The following is a 23,137-nucleotide window of genomic DNA, read 5'->3' as shown; positions in this document are numbered from 1 at the left end:
AATAAAAAATAAATAAAAGGCGTTCGATTCCACGTGTACTCTCTTTTCTCTTTCTTTCGTCTTCTCACCGATGAATCCAGCTTAGCTACTTCTTCCCAACATCGACTCTCAAACCCTAAATTCAAATCCCAATTCTTCAAATTATCAATTCTACGATTCTTCAACTCTTCAATCTTCTCCTCGTCCACAACCAATGCTCTGCTCCAAGTCATCCAAATGGCTAAACCGCCTTCGTTCATCCAGAGGATTTCCAGACTCCGATAACATCAACCTCGAGCACTTCCTCTCCAATTCCCTTGACAAAATTGATCCCCAAACGTCGACGGATCCTTCGCTTCCCGATAAAAGACCCAAACTTGACAAACGGGATGATAGTGGAGCTATCCAAGGTCGTGAAGTGATGAATAATGTACTATCGGAGCTGTTTCAGATGGGAGAATTTCAGGATTTATCGAGAATTAAAAGGAAAAAGAGCTGTAGGAAGCAACAGTGCCCTAGAATCTGTATTGTTTCTACAAATTCGAATGTTCAGAACGTGCCTGTTGGAAAGGACAGGGTTTCCTCGCCACCGCCGTCGCTGTCGCCATTTCCGTTGACTTTGAGCAATCGACGTACAGCAAAGGATGTCAATCGAGAGTTGAAGGTGACTGGACATGTTGAGGAGGAGGAGAAAGGCCATTGGGATCTAACCGCGTATTCGCAAACAGAGGTTACTGTTATCGATACGAGTGTTCCATCTTGGAAATTCGAGAAGATGTTGTACAGGAGAAAGAATGTATGGAAGGTTGGGGATAAGAAAGGTAAGGGATTAATGACCAGTGACAGAAAGAAGAGAAAGGAGCGTCTGATTGAGAATGGTGATGTAGAGAAGAAGAAATTGAAGCTGTGTAGTTCATTATCCAAGTCGGGAAATGCAGAACAAGGCGGAGAGAATAAAAAGAAAAAGAAGAAGAAGAAAAAGAAGTTGAAGATGTGCAATTCATCGAAGTATGAAGATAAAGAAGAATCCATGGCTCGATCAAAGTCCCCTCAGAAGAAGATTGAAGAGTTGAAGAATCGTAGAATTGATAATTTGAAGAATTGGGATTTGAATTTAGGATTTGAGAGTCGATGTTGGGAAGAAGTAGCTAAGCTGGATTCATCGGTGAGAAGACGAAAGAAAGAGAAAAGAGAGTACACGTGGAATCGAACGCCTTTTATTTTATTTTTTATTTTTTTTTAATTATTTAAATACCAAAAACAATAAAGAAAATAGAAAAAAGAAATTAAAAAGGGTAAAATCGACTTTTCAAGTTTTTTTGGACCAAAAACAATGAAAAACTTTGATTTTGGACCTTCGGTGCAAGCCAAAAACTTTTTGGACCCCATCCAAAGGTTTTTGCAAACCACGAGGACCAAATTTACAGTTTTGTCTTTATTAGATCTAGGGTTTATGGATTTGGATTTTAATTGCATGTTCATTAGACAAACTAGATCCAAAGCTATTAGGGTTTGCATGTACACCATAGGATTGATGTATTGCTCAAAACCCTTCAGTGGTATCAGAGACTAGGGATGTTTGTTAGTGAATTGATGCTTATTTGATAGTGTAATGGCTGAAAAAATCGTTTTTTGCCCTTCTGCTTGACTGATTCGGGGAGTCAGTTGATGAACTCGGCGAGTCCGAGGGTCTGGCAGCGTTTTTTGGCGATTTTCTTGCTGTTTTGGCTTGGGATACTTACCATAAACGTTTTTAATTAATAAAATCCGATTTTTATTGATTTTGGGTGAATATCCTTACCAAAATAGTAGATAATTACCATTTAATCAAATATTTGTTACATTATAAGATAATGTTTAATTATTTGAGTTATTTGATGAATTATCCTACAAGATATTTGACTAAGTCAAAATTAGATAATTGTCTTATTTGAATAGTTTCAAATTACTCCCTTTAAGTTTTATAGTTTAAATTTGAACCTAAAAGTTTTGTTCTTTGAAATTTAAATAGTTAAACCCAAATGTTTTGAAAAGTTTCAAAACTTGCCCTCAAGTTTTGGAATTTAAATTTTTGATTAAAAGTTTAATTTTGAAATATTTAAATTCTAAAACCTAATGTTTTGAAATGTTTCAAAACTTGCCCTCAAGTTTTGGAATTTAAAATTTTGATTAATAGTTTAATTATGTAATATTTAAACTCTAAAACTCTAGTATTTTGAAAAGTGTAAAATACACGCTATATATATATATATATATATATATATATATATATATATATATATATATGTAACATTAAAAGTCTAATATTATATATATATATATATATATATATATATATGTATGTATATATATATATATATATATATATATATATATACATTACTAGAAAAAAGCCCTTTAATGATGCGCAAACAATGACACGTGCTGATAGACGATACGTATTTGTGCGTGCCCTAAAAAATAATGTCAGTTTTGCAAAATATGAAGGATAGAGGGCACTGCATTTGTGCGTGCCCTAAAATTAGTGTCAGAAAAGAAAAAAAAGAAAAAGCGGAGGGCACCTTTCATAAACTGTGTGTCATTTAAGAGTGTCGCTTTATAATTTTTTAATGAAACACGCGTTTTAAGCGGGATTTCACCCGCCTATACTGGATCCCAAAAATTAAACCCCCCCGCATCTTCCGATTAGCAAGAAAAAGCCCTAGGGCGTTGGTCTTCATAGCAGCATCGCACCACCACCCAACCTCCGATCTCGCACCGCCAACCTTTAATAGCTAAGCGGGAAACGAAATCCCCAAAAATTAGAAAACCCCGCCCTGTTCTCATCTTCCTTCGTTTCTACTTTTCTCTTTTCCATGGTTTGGCCTAATGATGTTCTGTGAATTCCATGAGTTATCACTATGAAATATGGAAGAAAGGATCTATGGGACAAATGGGGAGCTAGGGTTTCCAATTACGGTGTTTTTTGTTGTATGAAAGCATTGTCGCTCAAGTTAAAACACGCGAGAAAGAAGGCATCACTGCTCTACCAGACCGATCACTTTCTTTCTTCTACCTGAACAACAACAACTATGTTTTGTATACTCTCAGTGCTCGCTGGCCTCTCCAAAAATCGACTATGTCACTCACCTCGCCTCGCCTTTTCGGCAACCTCTTTGGTCGCTTCTCCTACAATACCTTATCTTGTGACTACTTTAGTTTCTTTTTATCCTGTAAAGAACTGCTTCACATCGCTATCAAGAACCACACTTATTTCTTATCCAACTCCTTTCAATCCATATAAAATCGAAGAAAACTTATCTTCTAGTCTTCTATCCATTTCTTCAACAAGAAGACAACCAAGAAAAACTGAAAGGTGCGTTTTAATTAAGACCCATATGCATTTGTCTTGTCAAATTCATCTGTTTCTTTGTTAATTTTTGTTTAGTTTTCCAATTTGGGGGTAATTTAGGTTGTTATTTTTAAGTACTGTGTTTCGATTTAAGCCTCACTCATTTTTTATCAAAGTAATTTGGTGGTGATTCACCGGTGTTGAAACGACGAACATTATTGGGACCTAATTATGTACTCAATCTGGAAATGAGAGATCTGAGGTCTTTAACACTTTCTTTATTTCCATTTATATTTGGAATTTGATGCATCGACATATTGAAATTGTATGGAACCAATTATTGGGGTAACATAATACCCACCAACTGTTTGATGAAATGTTCGGTTCTTCTGACAGTGAAAGAAGTCATATTTGTTTGGTTTTTGTCATTTTCTCTTTGTTACTTATGTTCTTATTTGGGATTTTGAAGTTCTGGTTGTTCTTCATCATACAGGTGTTCCTCTTTGGGCAGGTTTATATGGAGAAAACATTGCACTAAGTTCAGTTGATGGAAAGAAAAATAAGATGGATAGTAGTTTCTAATGATTACCACATCATGAGGAGGTTAGGTTTCTTTTCCAATTTTCTTCTGTCACTAACTACTGTATATCCCTTCCTGTTTTGTTTTTCTTTCTGCAATAAAGCAACAACTTCCTCTATTTTATTATTTGTTGTTTACAACTTTGTCTTCTATATTTTTTTTATGTTTCAGGGAATTTGGCACAAATAGTTTTAATGATTTGTTGGTCTACTGCGTATAGTTTAAATATAAGTGGCCTAAAGAGAATCATAATATGTAATTGATATTACACGAGGAAGAATAGAAAAAGGAAGATGAGCAAGCCAAGAAGAAGAACCTATTGGAAATGAGGAAGATATGACATCATTATAAGAGGAGATGATTAATATAACATCCTCAGAGGCATAAGAAGAAGCAAGAACATGTGCATCAGAAAAACAAGAGCATCTCTGTAAAGTCAGTGAGCTTTGGCTGTATTAGTTTATAAATCTGTAAGGATAAACTAGAAACAATTTGATTAATTTGTGCATTTTTTTGTTTTTCTTACTTTTCTGTTGTTAATTTGTGCAGTGTTTGACAGTTTGAGTAGGGAGAGAGAAGAGTTTTTGATGCTTGTCAACAACGAGCTATATATATATATATATATATATATATATATATATATATATATATATATATATATATATATATATATATGCCTGTACTTGTGTATAATACAATGTTTTGATGAAATTGCATTTACATGTAATCATTTTTATGTGGCACAGGGGAAGAATGCAGATTTGACTAAGAAATACACCTGCTAGATGGGAAGATTTTGATGCAGAAATGACATCAACTTGGGAAGTAAGTATGGGTTTTTAAGATATCATAAATATAATCACATTGTATAAGAAAGTAAAACAAAGCATTTAATGGACAGGCATTGTGTAATGCGTATTGTAGTGAGACATACAAGTCAAATGAATTTGGTACCCTTGAAAATGTAAGTGAAGCAATCTTAATGATGACTTATTACTGTGATTTCAATTACTTAATGGTTTTTAGTTTTCTTGAATAGTATAAGAAAGTATATAATAATGTGATTTGCTACACTTAGCTCATATTCCACCTAAAATAGATAAAATCTCCTTTTCTCATACAAATACTACATTTTTATCCCTACTTGTACTTTAGAACCTCACTCCCTCTGATATGTCAAATGTTATCGATTTAGTCTACAAATCAAACAGCAGAATTAAATCCTTTACTGTTGACATAATGGCATACCACAATGTTTAATTGAAGTTTTCACAACGTTTTAGGTGATTATTCTTCATATTTATTAGGTTTACGGGCATGATTACTAGAGTAGAAGACTCTCTCATCAATGGGAATGCTCTCAGAAGCCTGTTGATAGTCACAAACTGAAGATCTCGAGGTTTAAATAACGTAGAGGTAGGCAGGCATTTATTTATGTATCCTTTATTGTATATTTGTATTAAATAAATAGTTGATTGATATAAATTTAATTTATGTGAGCGGGAGCAGGAGGTTTTGTTAATGATACAGGGTAAGTTTGACAAAGCAAAGGAAGAAGTGGATGCTAATCTTCATATATTTGCTGGGGATTTACTTGGCATTCTAGAAAAGAATGTAGAGAGTCAACCGTAATGGTAGGAAACTCTATAGGACTTACTGATGTTGGCTCAGAGGTGTGCCATGACATCTCTTGGAGAGTTTTGGTTGCAGTGTGAGGGGATTGTTCAGGAACTGGACGACAGGCGCCAAGAGCTCCCCATGGGTATCTTGAAACAACTTCACACCCGAATGATGTTCATACTCACAAGAGGTACAAGGCTCCTGCAGTTCCATAAAGAAAGTGGATTGGATGAAGATGAACTGGTTCTTCAACTCCGTCCATCCCTTCATTCAGCAGATAAACGTATTCCTCCAAGACCCTCAAAACCACCATCATCATCATCATCAAGAAAATCTTTCAGTCAGGAACAACATGGGATGCTGGAACCTAAGAAAGAAAAACCCATACTACAACATCCTGCAAATGTTGCATCTCTGCCTACTGTAGAAATACCTAAAAACTTGGACTCGGGTAGAGACCGAATGGCTTCTTGGAAGAAATTCCCATCTCCTGGACCTGGACCGAAAAGCCCCCAAGAAGAAGTTGTGGTGAAGGAACAAACTAATATAAAGTTGGATGCTATTATTGAGAGGGTAGCCAGTGAAAAAGATGTGGATCCGATTACTACTACTATGAAGCCATTGCCTGTTAAAGATTCACATGCACAATCACAATCACAGTCATAATCAAGTACTTCTTTTAAGCATCAGCATCGAGTTTCATGGGGGTGGGGGATCAACCGAATATCTCCGATGAAACTTCCATCATTTTTCGGATTTGTGAAGAGGAGGTTCTGACTTTACACGTGGAAGAACATTCTAGAATTTGTGCGATTGCTGATTGCTGCGATCAGACAGGTATAAGTGTAGATGAAAGGCTTGTAAGGGTTGCTGAAACCCTAGAGAAGTTAATGGAGTTGATTTCACAAAAGGATAATAGAAGTCCAGATGCTGCTAAAGCAAGTTCAAGTGTTACCGAAGTCTGTGATTTCATGTCCCCTAAGCTTAGTGATTGGTCACGTAGAGGTTCAGAAGACATGCTTGGTTGTTTTCCTGATCAAGGCGATAATTCTGTATCGATGGATGATCTTAAAGCTCACCCCTCCATGTCATGTAGGACCCGCTTTGGTCCTAAATCTGACCAAGGAATGACCACATCATCTGCTGGCAGCATGACTCCTAGGTCGCCATTGATGACACCAAAAACCAGCCAGATAGAATTGTTATTGGCAGGGAAGGGTGCCTATTCTGAACATGATGACCTTCCACAGGTAGGTAATAGGTTCTTATTTGTTATGAGATATAGGTATTGATATTGAAATATTTGTAGATGAATGAGCTTGGTGATATTGCTCGATGTGCTGGCAATACGCCATTGGATGATGACCGATCTTTGTCGTATCTGCTGACGTGTTTTGATGACTTAAGAGTCATGATCGACCGGAGAAAGTTTGATGCCCTGACCGTTGAGACATTTGGAGCACGCATAGAGAAGCTTATTCGGTGATAACATTTTTATAATAAACATGTTTTTTATGAGGTGTGTGTTTGTTAAATCATAAACCATAAATGTTAATTATTAGTTGTTACAAGCAGGGAGAAGTATTTGCAGATTTGTGAGATGGTTGATGATGAAAAAGTTGACATCGCAAGCACGGTTATCGATGAAGATGCTCCATTGGAGGATGATGTGGTACGGAGCTTGAGAATCAGCCCTATACATTCCGGAAATAAGGACCGCACTTCCATTGATGACTTTGAGATTATAAAACCGATTAGTCGTGATGATGCAATTGTATATAAATGAGTTCATTTTTTATAACATTTACTCACTTTTGGAATAATTATTTGTATTTGACATATTAGTGAAATGAATTATCTTTGTTCATTATGGTATTTTATTTTGTATTATGAGATTTTTAATGTATTATTTAATTTGAAAATTAGTAAATCTATAAATAATATTTTTTTTAAACATTTAAAATTATGATACGCAAAAATGGGTGTCATATTCATTTATGACATGGCCTTTCTTGACAAGGGCTTTCTTGATACGCATTGCGTGTCATTAACACGCGTGTCGTAAGGTTACGACACACGAATGCGTGTCGTCTTCCTTTATGACATGGCCTTCCTTGATACGCAATGCGTGTCGTAAAAGCACGTCGTCTATAGACGACGCGCAAAAGCGCGTCGTCTCTCTTTATGAAAGGGCCTTCCTTGATGCGCATTTGCGCGTCGTCTGAGCCTTTTACGACGCGCAATGAGCGTCGTAAAAGGGGTGTTTAAGGAAATTGCCTATAAAATGGCAATTGAATGGGTATCCACTCTTACCCACCGCACTCTTGACTAGTGGAGGATCGTTAGCCAAACGTGTAGGATAGGACAGAAACCTTCCATTATAAGTATAATGACATACAAAGTAACTAAATATTTTTTAAAATTCCCAAATCATAGTTACTTTAGGCAAAATGTGAAATTGTATGCTAATCCATGGAATGACACTTTGTACCCTTGTCGAGACGTTAGTGGAGCGTGTGTGGTTAACCGACACACTAATTTGGGTTTGGCATTGGTAGCGAAGGGTGACTCGATGTTTATCATAGATCAATGGAGCATGTGTGGCTAATCGACACATTGATTAGGTGATAGTAGCATTGAGTGCACCATGTACTTTCGCATGGTTATTCACACCTTGTTTGTGATCCTCGACATCCCAGTCGCAAATAGTAGGGCATAATCGAGATTAAACAAACCATTGAAAAGTTCAATGAATCTCAAAAGATCTAGGAGTTTCAATTCATTTAAAACTTAAATTTCTTTTTCGTTTTCATGGTGGAAATTGGTAAATCGTCATTTACCTACCTTCAAATATTCTGCAACTAGATTACGGAATCCGTCTTCTAGGTTGTAGAGTATTATGTTGGATCCTAGCCTTGATGTTTCATTTGGGTGTTACATCAAGGATTCTAATCAAATTGACCTAAATTTCTCCCATTTTGTAGATGTCTGAATCTTACAATGGTCTTCCCAAATCCCATGGAACAAGTTTTCCAAATGGAGATGATATTCCACGATATGATCGAGGAACCAGAGATCATGCTTCACTTCCTCCACCTCCTCCAATTATTCTCCCTGACCCACAAGTTCGAAGGCTTGAAAAGTTCAAGCTCACTCAAGCCCTTTTGGCAAGTAAACACGAAGATGGGAAACCTGTGTTTACATGTCTTAGAGATGAAGTCACACATTGACAGGTTAAGGATGTTGGGTGTCGAGATTTAAGGTGAGTTGGCTGTTTACTGGGTTCTTCAGTCGCTTCCTGAATCATATAATGAGTTCGTTAGAGAGTATTATATGATGGATCGTGACGTGACTCTCATTCATCTCACCTATTTGCTTTTAGCTGCTGAATCAACAATGATTTGGCGTGCTGGTCAAGCAAATTTGTCTGATGAATCAAACTCCCAAACTTCAATGGACACTGGCAACATTGGAAGTGCAGAAAGGACTAAGCATGAGATTGTCTCATGTGTTGTACCAAAGGAGTCCATTTGCTTTTATTGCCAAGAGAAGGGGCATTGGAGACGAAGCTGCCCAAACTACCTGAGAGATCTAAGAGATGGGAGAGTCAAGACGTATGGCTCTACTTCAGGTAAAATCCAATAACTAACTCTATAAGTTCCTATTCTTTGATTTTCAATACATGATGTGATAAGATTACATTTTAAATGTTTTGTAGGATCGAAGAAAAGAGAGGAAGCTTAAGGGAAGAAGTAAGCTGAATCTAATTGTGAAGAAATGGATTTCAATCGCATTGCTTGAAGATCGAATTTTTGAGATACTACTTTAGAGTTAGAATAGATTGCTTAGAAATTGAAATAGCATAGTTTTCATTTGAATTGCAATGTAAGGACAAGTTTTTCCGCAATAAAATGAATTTTGATTTCGTCTTATTTATTTATCCTTGCAATGGCATATGTGAAAATGGATGTTTATGTATTTCTAATTTTAGCAATGTTGAATCGGATGTGATTCTTGATTATGTTATTTGTGAAATGTCGAGAATTTACCAAATAGGAAGAGTTTCTCATCGCCTAAGTTTCAATTGGACAGAAACTTGGAATCATGCAACATGCATTGCGTGATGAATGAGAAACTTCATATTTGGAAATTAGACTAAATCTTTGGCAAAGTGTCAAGTGAAGGACTAAGAGATCGAGTACACTAGGTTGTACATTGATCAAGTCCACCACAAGAGTGATAAAGATTCGTCATGATTTACTAAAGTTTAGTAAATATGATTATACTTATAAGATTAAGTGTAATTCTGAGTTGGTTGAAAGAGTTTCAATGAATAGCAAAACGAATAAAGAATAATCAAGTAGGCAGAAAGATAAAAGTTTCTCCATTTTAAGAAGAAGGGAGAGTACCTTTTATTGTGTTTTATGATAAGTCTTAATGATTATGAACCATATCTCAATTGATCCTCTAGACGAGCTTTAGTGCATTTGTATGTCTACGAAGAAGAATCGAGAATAATAGAAATGGTTAAATCAAGAAGTCAATCATACTTCATTCCAATATCAAGTCTTAGACTTATACTCCAAGATTGTGAATTGAGTGACACATCTTTAGTAGGTTTATAACACCCGTCAAATGTGGAATTGGAAAAAGTCTTCTTATTCCTACACATTTGAGATTGGTAAGTTGTGATGTCTTAGATAAGACAAAGACCAACTAAAACCAATTATGTGAAGTAATAGTCTTGATAAAAACTACACTAACTCTTGAATATTTGTTTTGTCAAGGAATGTTTCTGGTCAAGAGAATCTTATATGTCAAGGAGTCAGTGGGAGTCTTAATGGTCTTGAAAGGTTTCAAGAACAAATCAAGAGTTAAACCTAGTTGATCATCACCAGCACACGACTTGAGGTTTAAAGCCTATCATGGATGACATACTCTTTTTCAGTGCCATTCCAATTTAGTTAATTATGCATGTGAGTTCTATGAGTTCTCATTTGAATGCATAAAGAAAAAGCACATTGATCAATGGAAAGTACATTGATATGAAAGGGTGAGTTGCTTGGAAGACATGGTGGGCATTCATTATTACAGCATCCTTCTTCATAGTTCGAATTGTGAGATTTGACAATTAGTCTGAACATTTTGAGACTTAGTAACATGAGTTCTAAAAATGTTTAGGCGCACATATAAGCTATCTAAGAAAAGGTGTATGAGTTTAAGAAGCTTAGATAAAGGATTATCGAAGCATGTAGTATTAGAAATATGGACTTTGGAATTCAATAAGCATTGTTTTCTATAAGTTCAAGTGTTTTCTGAATACATGTCAAAGCTAGTGGGAGCATAAGTGTTATGCTTGTATGGAAATAATCATTGTGTTAGTGGGAGCATGATTATTATTATTTTAAGTATTACAAGTTAGCAATATTAATTATAGAAAACAAAGGTTCACTTTGCAAAGTTGCAGCGGTTGAAAAGTTGTTTTGCTATAATTAAGGGAGATAATATTATACTTCATTTCAAATCTAAAGGCTTAGATTGTGGAATTTTAATCAAATTTATTCAAATATATATGAATGTTGTGTTGGAATGGTTCAACATGAGGAAATTCTATATATGGAAAGGATAATTGCATTCTCAAAATTTGGTTATGATTACGACATCCCTTTTCATAATCAAAATTGTGAGAACATGGCAATTAGAAATATTATAGCAGAAGACTGGTAAAGTATCACGTCTTCATGTGAGACATTATGAATCGTGTTCCATACGCTTCAGGTATAGGATCGATTGCATATGCTATAATGTTTGATCATTCTAAAATTTTCCAAATGCTTAGCACATTAAGAGGGTAAAAGGACTAGAAAAGTTTTGGCTAAAATAATTAAACAACTATCAAAGGACGATCTAAGGTTCGCTAAGGATTTGTTGCTTGTGAGTAGTTGGAAGTATAGTATTGGATGGACCATGTTGACATTATTTTGAATAAATAAGACTCTATTTAGAATGAGTTGTCATATGACAAATATGAAACTGTTTCTATATTGGGAGTTGGATATTGAGAGTCTATGGCTAGATTAGAAACTTTTATGCAAGAAGGATGTTCAAAGGAATGTACTTTGAATGTGAGAATTCGCTTCTATGGAATTTTATTGTAACAATTTCCGATAGAATACCTTGGAGTTTCATTAGCCAAGTCTTGGTGACTTCTGTGCTATTACATTACGAAAGGATCATTGCATAAAATGTTAGAATCTGACATATTCCAAAAGTGGCAAGAATTTGGTATTCTTACACTAATGATGAGGATTGGGAATTGTGAAATGAGTTTCATTGGAAAGGTTTTCAGTTGATCTATTTCACAAAGTAAGGATCATAGGTAATATAGTGTGCATGCTTGGAGCATGGGAAAACTATTGTTGTAATTCAAGTAATAAGTTGATTATCTGAAACATTAAACAATGAATAATGAGTAGTCAATATTGTGTTTAAATAAAAATGTTTTATTGATGCTCAAAAGTTTTGGGGCCATATAGGATTAAGTATTATTGTTGTATTTCATTTTGCATGTTTTGACTTCCAGAATAACTGGGTTATTCGAACCTCCACAGTCGGTCATACGTTGGAAGTAGGTATGAAGGAAGACTGTCATGAATCTGTCTGTAGATTGTCTAAAGTGTTTAGACATAGCACAAGTTTGTTGCAGAGTTCATGAGTGCTTTGATAAGATTAAAGTATTGGATTAAACCCACGCTCACTTGAATCACTTCATGGATTTATCACGGGTGATTAGTGAGACGATAACATTGTATATTCTTGAAACTAAGACATATGAGTTGTTATTTGTTGGTCGGTTGCACATTGATGATAAGTAAACGTACCAGTAACTTGGTGTTATAAAACTTATTGTTGTGTGCGATTCGATTAGTAGGTGCAAGCAAGCATTTGAGTCAAAGTTTATCCATTCCTTTTACCCAAGGTGGGATAAAAGCGATATATGTGGGCCCCTCGATGATTTAGTGATGACACCCTAAGCGCTTGGCTAAGCCGAGACTAAGTTGATGTGTTCAATTGTAGTCTGTTGTCAGTCGTCATAAATCAGATGTCGGGAAACAATACATAAACAGAGAGAATGATTTAAATCCATGTCTCGTGTCTATATGATATCTTGAGAATGGAGGAATATATAATTCCTTATCTAAAGGACACGCGTATCTGATAAGATCAGAGTTGACAGCGGCTTTTGAAAGCTACGATTGCTGATCAGGTTCTGAAGTTATGCAAAATAGTTATTAGACTTATCCAAGTGGGAGACTGTTGGATTAATGTCTAAGTCCATAACTATTTTGGTATGTATTTGACCCGATTATGAGCATGGTCCTTTTGGGTTGCCTTCACCATAGCAATATGTAGGATGAATTAAGGAGAAAAAGGTTTAATTATGATTTATTAATATATTATGAGAATAATATATTAAAGGAGAAATCATATGGTTTAATTAATCTTAGTCAAGAATTAATAAAGAATTAATTTTGTGGCTAAAAGATATTAATTAATCTTAGGGGACTGGAATTATGATTATAAGATAACTGCAATTGGGCTATGGATCACCTTGGAATAATAGGTTGGATGAATTCTATGGGGAAGCCCATTAGAAATCGTTCAAGGCATGTTCCAGAAGGGGTCCATGGGTTTCTTAGGGCTTAAGCAGTCAAATTAGGGTTTCATTGTTAGATAACCCTAATTGTCTACCTATTTAAAGAACCCTAATTGCCTACCTATTTAAAGAACCCTTGAGACCCAAAAACGTGGCTAAGTGTTCCCTTAGGGTTTCTAGCCGTTTTTGGTGCCTCCTCTCTCCTCCCTCTTCATCCAAGTTGCTTAGTGGTGTTTGTGACTCCATTAAAGGTGCAACACTTGATGTACTAAGCTTTCTGAAGCCAAGGATTGATTGTTATTACTATATAACAATCAAAGGTAAGATCTAAACCCTAATTTCAGTTATAGTTTATTAGATCTAGGGTTTATGGCTTTGGATTATCAATTGTCTGTTCATTAGACAAACTAGATCCAAAGCTATTAGGGTTTGCATGTACATCATATGATTGATGTATTGCTTAAAACCCTTCAAAAGAATGATCAACGTAAGATAAAAATATTAAAATCGAATGAATAAGAATTTAGATGAATATAGAGATAATTATCAAATTGTATTTTTTATTGATCATGCCTAGGTTGTAAAAATGCCTTATTTAACAAATAAAATGGATCAATTACTAAATTCATTGGCATTTTTGTATATCTAAAAAAACTTAAACAACAGTTTAGAGCACCTCAAATTTAGCCTACTAGCCAGAGTTTAGGAACAAATAACTAAATATTATGTTGGAACTAGGATATTTGGACCTCAAATGAGACAATGGTGCTACTAGAATGAAGAATATTTTTTTTTTGCTGCACAAGTTATATTTGGTCTTATAATACTAAAAGATTGATTGATCATCTCTTATGAACAATTGCAAGTTTAATAACACTGATATGCGATGCTAAAAAAAATAAAAATACTTTATTCAGTACGGTTTTCCTCTCTATTTCCACTCCTAATCAAAATCAATAAACCAATTAATCATCTAGCAGAAACTAAAATAAGAATAGTAATGTCCTCTAATAAAATGTTACAAAAAGCTTTAAACAGGAAGTGTAAAACAATAGCACTCTGAAAAAGTCCCAATTTGGAACAACTATATACAAGACTTAACATCAAGGGACAAGTTCTATTGACTCTTTATCATCCTTATTCACAATCAATGTTAGTTCCTCTGCTCTCTTAGATTCATTAATCCAATCAGTTTTTATCAAGGTATACACCATTAACAACGCACAAGCAACCTGTGATGCAACCAACCCTAGCCATAATCCCTGGTAACCCATCTTCAAGATGAAAGCCATCACAATTGACATAGGAAGTCCTATAAGGTAAAAGGCAGCTATGTTTATCCTCACCCCAACTTTGGGTCTAGCTGAACCAGTCAACACCCCACAAGCCGCCGTTTGCAGGGCATTTCCCACTTCAGCGAAGCCCATAACAGGTAGTGCTGAAGAAAGCAAGATAAGGATCTGTGTTTCATGAGTGTACAATATTCCAAGAACATTTCTCAAAGCAATATATATTACAAAGATTACAAGTCCATATATAAATGCGATTGAAATCCCAACTCCTGCAGCCCATTGTGCACGAGCTGGTTGCCCAGCTCCTAACTCATGTCCTACGCGTTGTGATATGCTCATACTCAAAGAAAATGGTAACACATAGACGATTCCTGTTAGCTGCATTATGATCCCAGTTGCAGCTACACAAGACTCAGGGTTCTCTAGCACTCCGCTAAGAAAAAGAATGATTTCATACCACCACCACTCCAAACAAACCGAACATACACTGGGGATGGCTAGACTCAACAATGGCCCCCAACCTTTCAAAACAAACACCATGTTGGTTGTTGCAACCCAAGGTTTGATTGATACTTTTGATAGGTAAAGATATAGCACCAACCCGATATTCATGTTATATGTGAAGCATGTGGATGCCAATGCAATACCCTTCATCCCTAGGTTTAAATAACTAATAAGAAAGTAATTTATAGGGAGATGTAGGATTGTAGCACAAGTGGCAGAAATGGTGGCAGGTGAATTCAACCCTTGCGTCCTCAAAAAGGAACGTAAGGGTAGAAGGTGTGCTAAGGCTGGGAGTTCTGGGAGAGAGAACACTAAGTATGATGCTGCGACCTTTGTGATAACACGGTCTTGACCAAGGCCTTGTAGAACAGGCTCGATGTTTAGCCATAGAAATGTGATGGGAATGGAAATAAGCAAGAGGAGAAAGAACGTTTTAATGTAGATTTGGCTAACAACTGAATATCTTTTGGCCCCGTAGGCTTGAAAACAAATGGGATCCATTCCCATGCATAGCCCTTTCATGATTGAGAAGCCTGTGATATTTGCAAAACCAATGGCTAAAGCACCTCCTGCTAGTTCAGATTTTCCCATGTGGCTTAAGAAGAGCATGGAGATTACGGATTTCGAAAATACAAGGAAGGTGGTTGTTGCCACTGGACATGCTGATGTTCCTAGTAATATTAGTTCTTCAACCACCTACAACACAAACAAATTCAAAATATATCAATTTTTCTCAATCACAAAGTAAACTTAACCTTTTATAGACCACATATTTTGAAAAAATATTTAACTTTTCTTTAGAAAGGAAACAAAATATTTAATTATAACCGGAAATGATCTAAATATACATGTATTAATTAATAATCTTAAGACTGTAAACGAACCAAATAAACACAAGCACGAGTTTATTAATGTTCGTTCATTTGTTCAACTAATTAAACGAACGACCATGAACAAACTTTTTGTTCGTGTTCGTTTGTTAATTTGTTTAGATTACTTATACAAACAAATACGAACTGATAAATGAACAAATCTTTTTGTTTATGTTCATTAAGTTGCTAAACGAATTGCTACACACGATCATAAATTAACAAACTTCAAAAAAACATAAATGAACATATATATATATATATATATATATATATATATATATATATATATATATATATATATATATATATATATATATATATATATATATATATATATATATATATATATATATATATATATATATATATATATATATATATAAGCCTAAACATCCAAATCAAGAATCGTAAACGCTCGTTGTTAACATTTCTCGTACGTGGATCGTACTTATTAGTGTCAATTTTGATATTTTTATGAACTCTAGAGGTTTTAAAACTTAGATCACGTTTAGAAGTGCCACTTTCACTCTCACTGGTTAAATTATACATATTTTATTATATTACACACACACACATATATATATATATATATATATATATATATATATATATATATATATATATATATATATATATATATATATATATTAAATAACATATTGTTAGATTAAGGTGTCTAAGATCATAACTAAATTGGTATAAACTTGCAATAGAAGTAAAGTCTTTTTTGGATTGCCTTCATAACCATAAATAGCTATGAATGATATTAGGAGAGAAGGATAAATGATTTGTTAATATATTATGTGATTAATATATTAATTGAGAATAGATAATTGATATGTTAATTTCTTATATGATTAATACATTAACATGAGATCAATAGTTAAATAATTGATTTGTTAATTTACATGGTTAATAAATTAATAAGAAATCAAATAGAATTGATTAATTATTAATCAGAATTAATCTAAAATTAATTTGGGATTAATTTGAATTAGTTAAAGGTGCAATGGGTGAATGTAATTGTTTAATATTTATCTAAACTAAATAAGTAAAGGGAATCAATTAAAATGAAACTTCGACACCTTATGTCTTATGTCTCACATAATACCTGAAACAAGGTAAATGTACAAATGACATAAGAAAACCCGTTTTAAAAGATGACACTTGGCCATGGTTTTCGATCGTGGCATGACTTGTCAAAGGTTTTTCAGTTTATAAATTTCATTATAAGATTTGAATCACTTAAAATGAAACCTCAATACCTTTTGTATCGCTTAATAACCGACCCATTATAAAAAGAGGACATTTGACCACCGTTTAAGGTCGTCGCACTAATTGTCACTTTTTTATGTAAAATTGACGTGAATGTGTGAAGTCTGGTGTGCAATGGTGACTCATTTTTAGTAAAGTGTCGTAGAAACAATCATGTGAATTAGTTTATGACCTTTAGCGAAGAGAAATATGAAAACCAAGAAGACCTAGTTTTCAAAAACCGATGTCATAACGCAATTCTGTACTAGTGCTAAGCTAATAATTAAATTGGTGTAAACTTGAAAATATAAGTAATGTCCTTTTGGGTTGCCCTTATAACCAGGAATTACTAGAAATGATATTAGGAGAGAGAGAGTGAGAGAAGAAGAGAAATGATTTGTTAATATATTATGTGATTAATATATTAATTGAGAATATATAATTGATATGTTAATTTTATTTCTGATTAACAACTTAACATGACATCAATAGTTAAATAATTGATTTGTTAATTTATATGGTTAATAAATTAATACGAAATCAATTATAATTAATTAATTATTAATTTAAAATTATTTTGGGATTAATCGGAATTAGTTAAAGGTGCAAAGGATGAATTGTAATTGTTTAATAGTTGAAGAAAAGAACCAATTCTAGAACCATCCATATTATGGACGATTTTAACTTGATTCCTAGGGTTTTTGGAAGCGTCATAGATGCATATAAAGAAAGAGTTTGAATTGAGATTAAATCTATTATTTAATTAATTAAAATATAGTTTCACCTGCAAGTTACCTAAACTATAAATAGGACCCCTTGGTTCATTATTTTGGTTCATGACCTTCCTAAGAAGCATCAGAATGAAATTTCTTTCTCTCTCCTCTCCATTCTAGAGTTTCTAGTGTTTTGGGTACAAACCATTAGAGACATTAGACTTTTGGTGCTTGTTTTCCAAGGTTTTCAAGAAGGATATTGGTGTGATTCTTTGCAACAATAATCAAGAGATATGTAACCCTAATCCTATGTATATTTCGATTATAACAAGTTATCATTAGGGTTCTTGATGTTCATAATTTATTGTTATCATTAAAGAAAACATAGATCCAAATAAGTTGCATTTGAATTTAAGAATTAAATAATTTTCGCCTCATGCGTAGATTTATAACCAATAAAACCTATCACATAATAATAATAATAATAATAATAATAATAATAAAAATAAAACATAAACTAACAAACTTAAATGAGTGCACATTAATGAATGTTCACGAATGCAAACTAACGAATAAGAATATTGCTTGTATTTGTCCGTTTAACTGCTCAAACAAAAAATCTTATTAATATTTATTTATTTATCAAATAATAAAAGTAAACGAATTTTCGTTGAACGATTCATTTACAATCCGATTGATATTGATAATGACAATAAATGAACTTAACTATGACGGCCTAGGAACATTCCTTAAAAGGAGAGAAAAATGAAGATCCCAAACAATTAAGGATACTAATAATGCATCGAACACTTTTTAAATTTATTGAATTGACATATGAATCATTTCATTTTTCATATAAAGTTACCATTTAATTCAATGACTTAACACTATCAAGTTCAACTCTATATTCAAAACAAAAAGTAAAAAATTGTTTTCTCCCTCATTAAACAATTCAATGATCAATATTAATCTCCAAATAAATTGAATATAAACTTGGTATCTTATTATAATTGAGTTTCATCTATTGGATGTTAATTAGGTTTTTCATCTCATTCAAACATTTCATTAAACCATCGATAGTGGATGTACTTATTAGGTATAATATTTTACAGTGAGAGGATGGAAATATATGATATTTTTTTTTTGAAAAATAAAAATTATTTATATTGTCATCGAAAATAGATGTATAATACTATTTCTATTCATTCTGTAATTGTTGTAGTATAAACTATGATGTATACTTTTATTTTTATACTAGTTTATAACCCGTGGGAACCACGGTTATAAAATTAATTAAACTTTTATAGTAAAAATTCAAAATTATTAATCAATTATTTTAAATAAATTATTAATTTAAAAGATATTTTTTTAGTTATGCGAAATTATAATCGTTGATTCAAATAAATATGTAAAATTAATTTTTAATATATATTAGACATTTTTTATTTGTGAATTAATAAAAACATTAATATAAAATTTAAATTTTAAAATAGAGAATAAATACATTGACAAATAGCATCACATTAATGAGGAGATCTAAAAAATTTAAAATGAAGAACTAATATATTGACAAGTGGCAACATATTAATTAAGATGTGTAATATGATGACACATGACAAAATAACTATTATTTTATTAGTATAGAATCTAAATCTATTATTTAGGGAAGTATCAAAAATTTCAAGTTCAAAGTTAACCATATACCCTACGTCATATGCCAAAGAAATTAAATACCAGAGTGCTAGAATGCAGGATCACGACATTTCTTTTGGAGCGACCATAAGATGGAGAAGCATACAAAGGTGGTAGTAATAAAGGTTAGTATTGAATGATTAAACCAACACAAAAGATAAAGATACCAAACAAGAATATTGAGAAGAAATAGAGGACCAAAATGAAGTCTAATTAAAGGCGAACGATCAAATAAACGATTGATAATACAAAAGGTTAGTCGTACTTGCATGTTTAACAATCGATCATTTGCAATACTAACAATCTACTCCTAAATTATATAGTTTTCTCAAATGAGATTTGTGCTTGGAATAAGATTTCAATAAACACACATAATATAGATGTGATATAAGAACACAATGATCTATATGGTTTACTCGATCAGAGTGATCCATATGTGAACTAAAGATATTTTTATTAGATTTGTAGTTGCCACAATCTTGCTGCTTAGAGTTACAAATGTACAAGGAGATCTACTTATAATGAAAAAATTGCCTAGAGTTGCTTGTAAGCCATGACGTATAAGCCTAAAACATCACCATCAGGTCTGACCTATGCTCTAAGCACTACAACTAAACTGTTTGGCACCATACACCACAAAATTGAGCATCATAGAACTTTTGATAAATATCACGAACCTTCTGCTCAAGCATCGTAGAACTACATTATAGCTGACAACATAGATCATACTCCACAACGCAACAATATTCCACCTAGAGGTTGATCAACCAATCTACACCTATGCAACTCTTTAAACCTAATCTCTCTCTAGCCCAAACCATCTCTTCATGTATCATGAAGGTCGATTGAAACCATACATAAGCTTCAACTTCTCTATTGTCGCAGCCTTACTAAACATATGTGATATGTCTGAAAATTAAAATGGTACTTCTTATGGATATGTCTTGTTATTTTGTGAAACACTGGATACTTCACAAGAAAACTACCGTGTCGTTATTAGAATATAGGACATAGTATTAATGTTTCTTTCCTAATTTCACTCCTTCCCAATCCTCTTTACGTATATGCGTACGTGTGTGTGTGTGTGTGTATATTATATATATATATATATATATATATATATATATATATATATATATATATGTATATATATATATATGGTTTGGTTCAACATAAAATCAAATTATACAACTTAACCACAAAACCTCAAAATGACTCATATTCATTTTTGAACATAAGTCATTTTGATGTTCATATGTAAACATATGTTTTTTTTAAATGGACTTTTCTAGCAAGGGTTTCTAGGCCACTTTAGAACACCGACTAATCTCATACCGGAAACATGAGGCTATATGCCTAATATCGCGGAGTTAATATAGACGAACCTTCACAGCCACAAGGGCTAAGTAGTGACGAAATTTGAATACGGGTTAATGGGTTGTTCACTATATCTTTTACATATCTTATCAAGTCATCATAAACCCAAGTGGTAGAGATGAACATATGTTTATAACTGAACAATGGTCATTTACATGTATAAACCACAAGGTCACCAAACGCAACTTCCATGGATTCGTTCCCCTCATGGCTTGAACATAAAGGTAATCAAAGTAATTATAGTTTTAGTAAATTATTGCCTAATTAACCATATGTGCTCTGGTGCTATTTGGTTTTGTTAGAAATGTGCAACTACGGTTGAGACTTGAGAGTCCAATTCACATTTTGGACAAAAATGTAGAAATATAGATTAAAGAGTAGATTAAAAGTTGTTTTAATTAAACTATTACTAAATTTGCATCAACCTACAATAATTCTTGGTACACCAACATAAGCTTAATTTGTATGGCCATTTACAATCATACTTTACTTTTCAGAAATTAAACTGGGAAAGATGGGAATCATGTGATGCTAGTTACATTGGTTTATGTACACATAATTAGTTATATATATTAAACGGGGAAAAAGTTAACTATGATAATTGCTACTTACCGAATAAAAGCAAACTTTGTTGGTATGTACCACCAACTTTTTGCAATCAGGAAAATAAATTGCTTAGAGAACAATAAAAACTACTTGAAAAGTACAAATCCGACTCAAGCCAATAAAAAATTGCTAAGTTGTATCTTATAATTTGGTGTAAATGATATAATACTTACAACTTGGTGACTTTTTCCCTAACCTTTTTCAAAACTTTTGTGGTCCGGAAAAAAGTTTGAGAATCTTTCATAATGGAAAAGTTGATGGTCCAAGTGATTTTGATTTATTTGTGGTAACTAACGGGCACAAAATCATTGTACATAAATCGATCTGGTTGGCATTGATGGGGTTTATCTTGAAGCATTTTGTGTATTGGGATTATAATGTCAATGGTAACTCGACGTTACCTTTCCATAGCACCGCAATTCCTTTGAATGTACTTCCAGTGTAGAAAAGTAAATCATTCTTGCGATTATTAACTAAATTTATCATCTTCAACCACATTACAGGTGCAAATCACAAATGAAGTAATTAAGGGTTTAGTTTCGTTCAGTTATGAACAAATTACCATGTAATGTTACATTCTGAAACAATGTGAATCCGTAACATAAATTTTTCACCCACGTTATATTGCTTTGTATATGAGCATTGACAAATGCTATCTTTTTACACTTCGATAAATATATGTAACTTCAATAAGGTGTGCATGAAGTAGATGAGTAGCTTAAAAGAGCACTAAAAATACGTGGAAAAGCAGAACACTAAGTTTACAAATCAACAAGAGAAAGAACGGACATTTTCTAGTAAGCATTTGATATTATGTGGAAACTGACCGACATCAAAACAATTCGGAATGTTACACATGATCAACTAACCCCAACTAGGCCACTTGTATAAACCATAAACATGAAAATGCATTAAGATATATGACATTTATGCACTCAAATTAAGGTTTATCATCTAAGAGCTTAATCCATGATTTGAATCCTAAGCCTCTAACTCGGTATAGTAGATACATATATATACATATAGAGAGAGGGAGAGAGAAAGTGTGAGAGAGAGAGAGAGAGAGTAACCTTATGTAGAAGTACTTGTCTGCGAAGAGGATTACAGTAGTTATCTGCTTCTCTTGCTCCATGAATTCCATTATCTTGAATCTTTGATGGTTGTTTCTTTTGTTTAATCTTTTCATGATTGATTACAATGACAGTATCAGTATCCCTAGGCCCTGCTTCATTTACATCCATAATGCACATGCCCGCTTTTGAAACAGACACTGGAGATAACTCACTGAAAATAGTTCGTGTGTTTTGTCGTGAGAAATATTAAAGAAATAGAGAACTCAGAGGAAGGAACTGGTGCGTGGTTACAGAGTGGAATGAGAGTGGATTTCATAAAGAATATTATTTGAATGAATTCAAAGGAAAAGTATTCCTTCGGAAATGATGGGCTGTTTTCATGGGTGTACAGAAATAAATTATAATATCCTCAAGCATAAAATAATATGATGTTCAGAAGAACTAAAATGCCTTTTTTTATGAATATATATGCGAACCTTAAAATCTTCGAAGTAGGTTCTGCTGGTTCGTCGTTTAATACTTGGCTGTGAACTTCTTCCTCGACCATGGCCTTGGAAGTGTTGAAAGACAAAAGATGAGGGCACGCA

The 23,137-nt window shown here is 33.4% G+C and overlaps 1 protein-coding gene and 1 pseudogene across 1 annotated transcript; one reads left to right on the top strand and one right to left on the bottom strand.

Moving 5' to 3' along the window:
* Window positions 1-193: 193 nt before the first annotated feature.
* Window positions 194-7,296, top strand: LOC111887974 (probable serine/threonine protein kinase IREH1; annotated as a pseudogene).
* Window positions 7,297-14,092: 6,796 nt separating this feature from the next.
* On the bottom strand, window positions 14,093-22,823 carry LOC111887975 (protein DETOXIFICATION 53). Its single transcript, XM_023884103.2, has 2 exons — window positions 22,548-22,823; window positions 14,093-15,659 (listed from the first exon to the last, which is right to left on the bottom strand). The coding sequence occupies exons 1-2, from the start codon at window positions 22,725-22,727 to the stop codon at window positions 14,271-14,273; spliced, it is 1,569 nt and encodes a 522-aa protein (XP_023739871.1). The 5' UTR covers window positions 22,728-22,823; the 3' UTR covers window positions 14,093-14,270.
* Window positions 22,824-23,137: the final 314 nt, after the last annotated feature.

Source organism: Lactuca sativa, chromosome 5 (assembly GCF_002870075.4).
Source record: "Lactuca sativa cultivar Salinas chromosome 5, Lsat_Salinas_v11, whole genome shotgun sequence".
Taxonomy (NCBI): domain Eukaryota; kingdom Viridiplantae; phylum Streptophyta; class Magnoliopsida; order Asterales; family Asteraceae; genus Lactuca; species Lactuca sativa.
The sequence above is the reverse complement of the archived record's forward strand: the minus strand, read 5'-3'. Positions and strand labels throughout refer to the sequence as shown.

Bases quoted from the DNA above. Each gene is read 5' to 3' on its own strand.
- LOC111887975 (XM_023884103.2), bottom strand. From the start codon at position 22,727: ATGTGCATTATGGATGTAAATGAAGCAGGGCCTAGGGATACTGATACT. The intron at 15,660-22,547 runs GTTACTCTCTCT...TTTGTGTTGTAG, and splicing joins GACAAGTACTTCTACATAAG to GTGGTTGAAGAACTAATATT.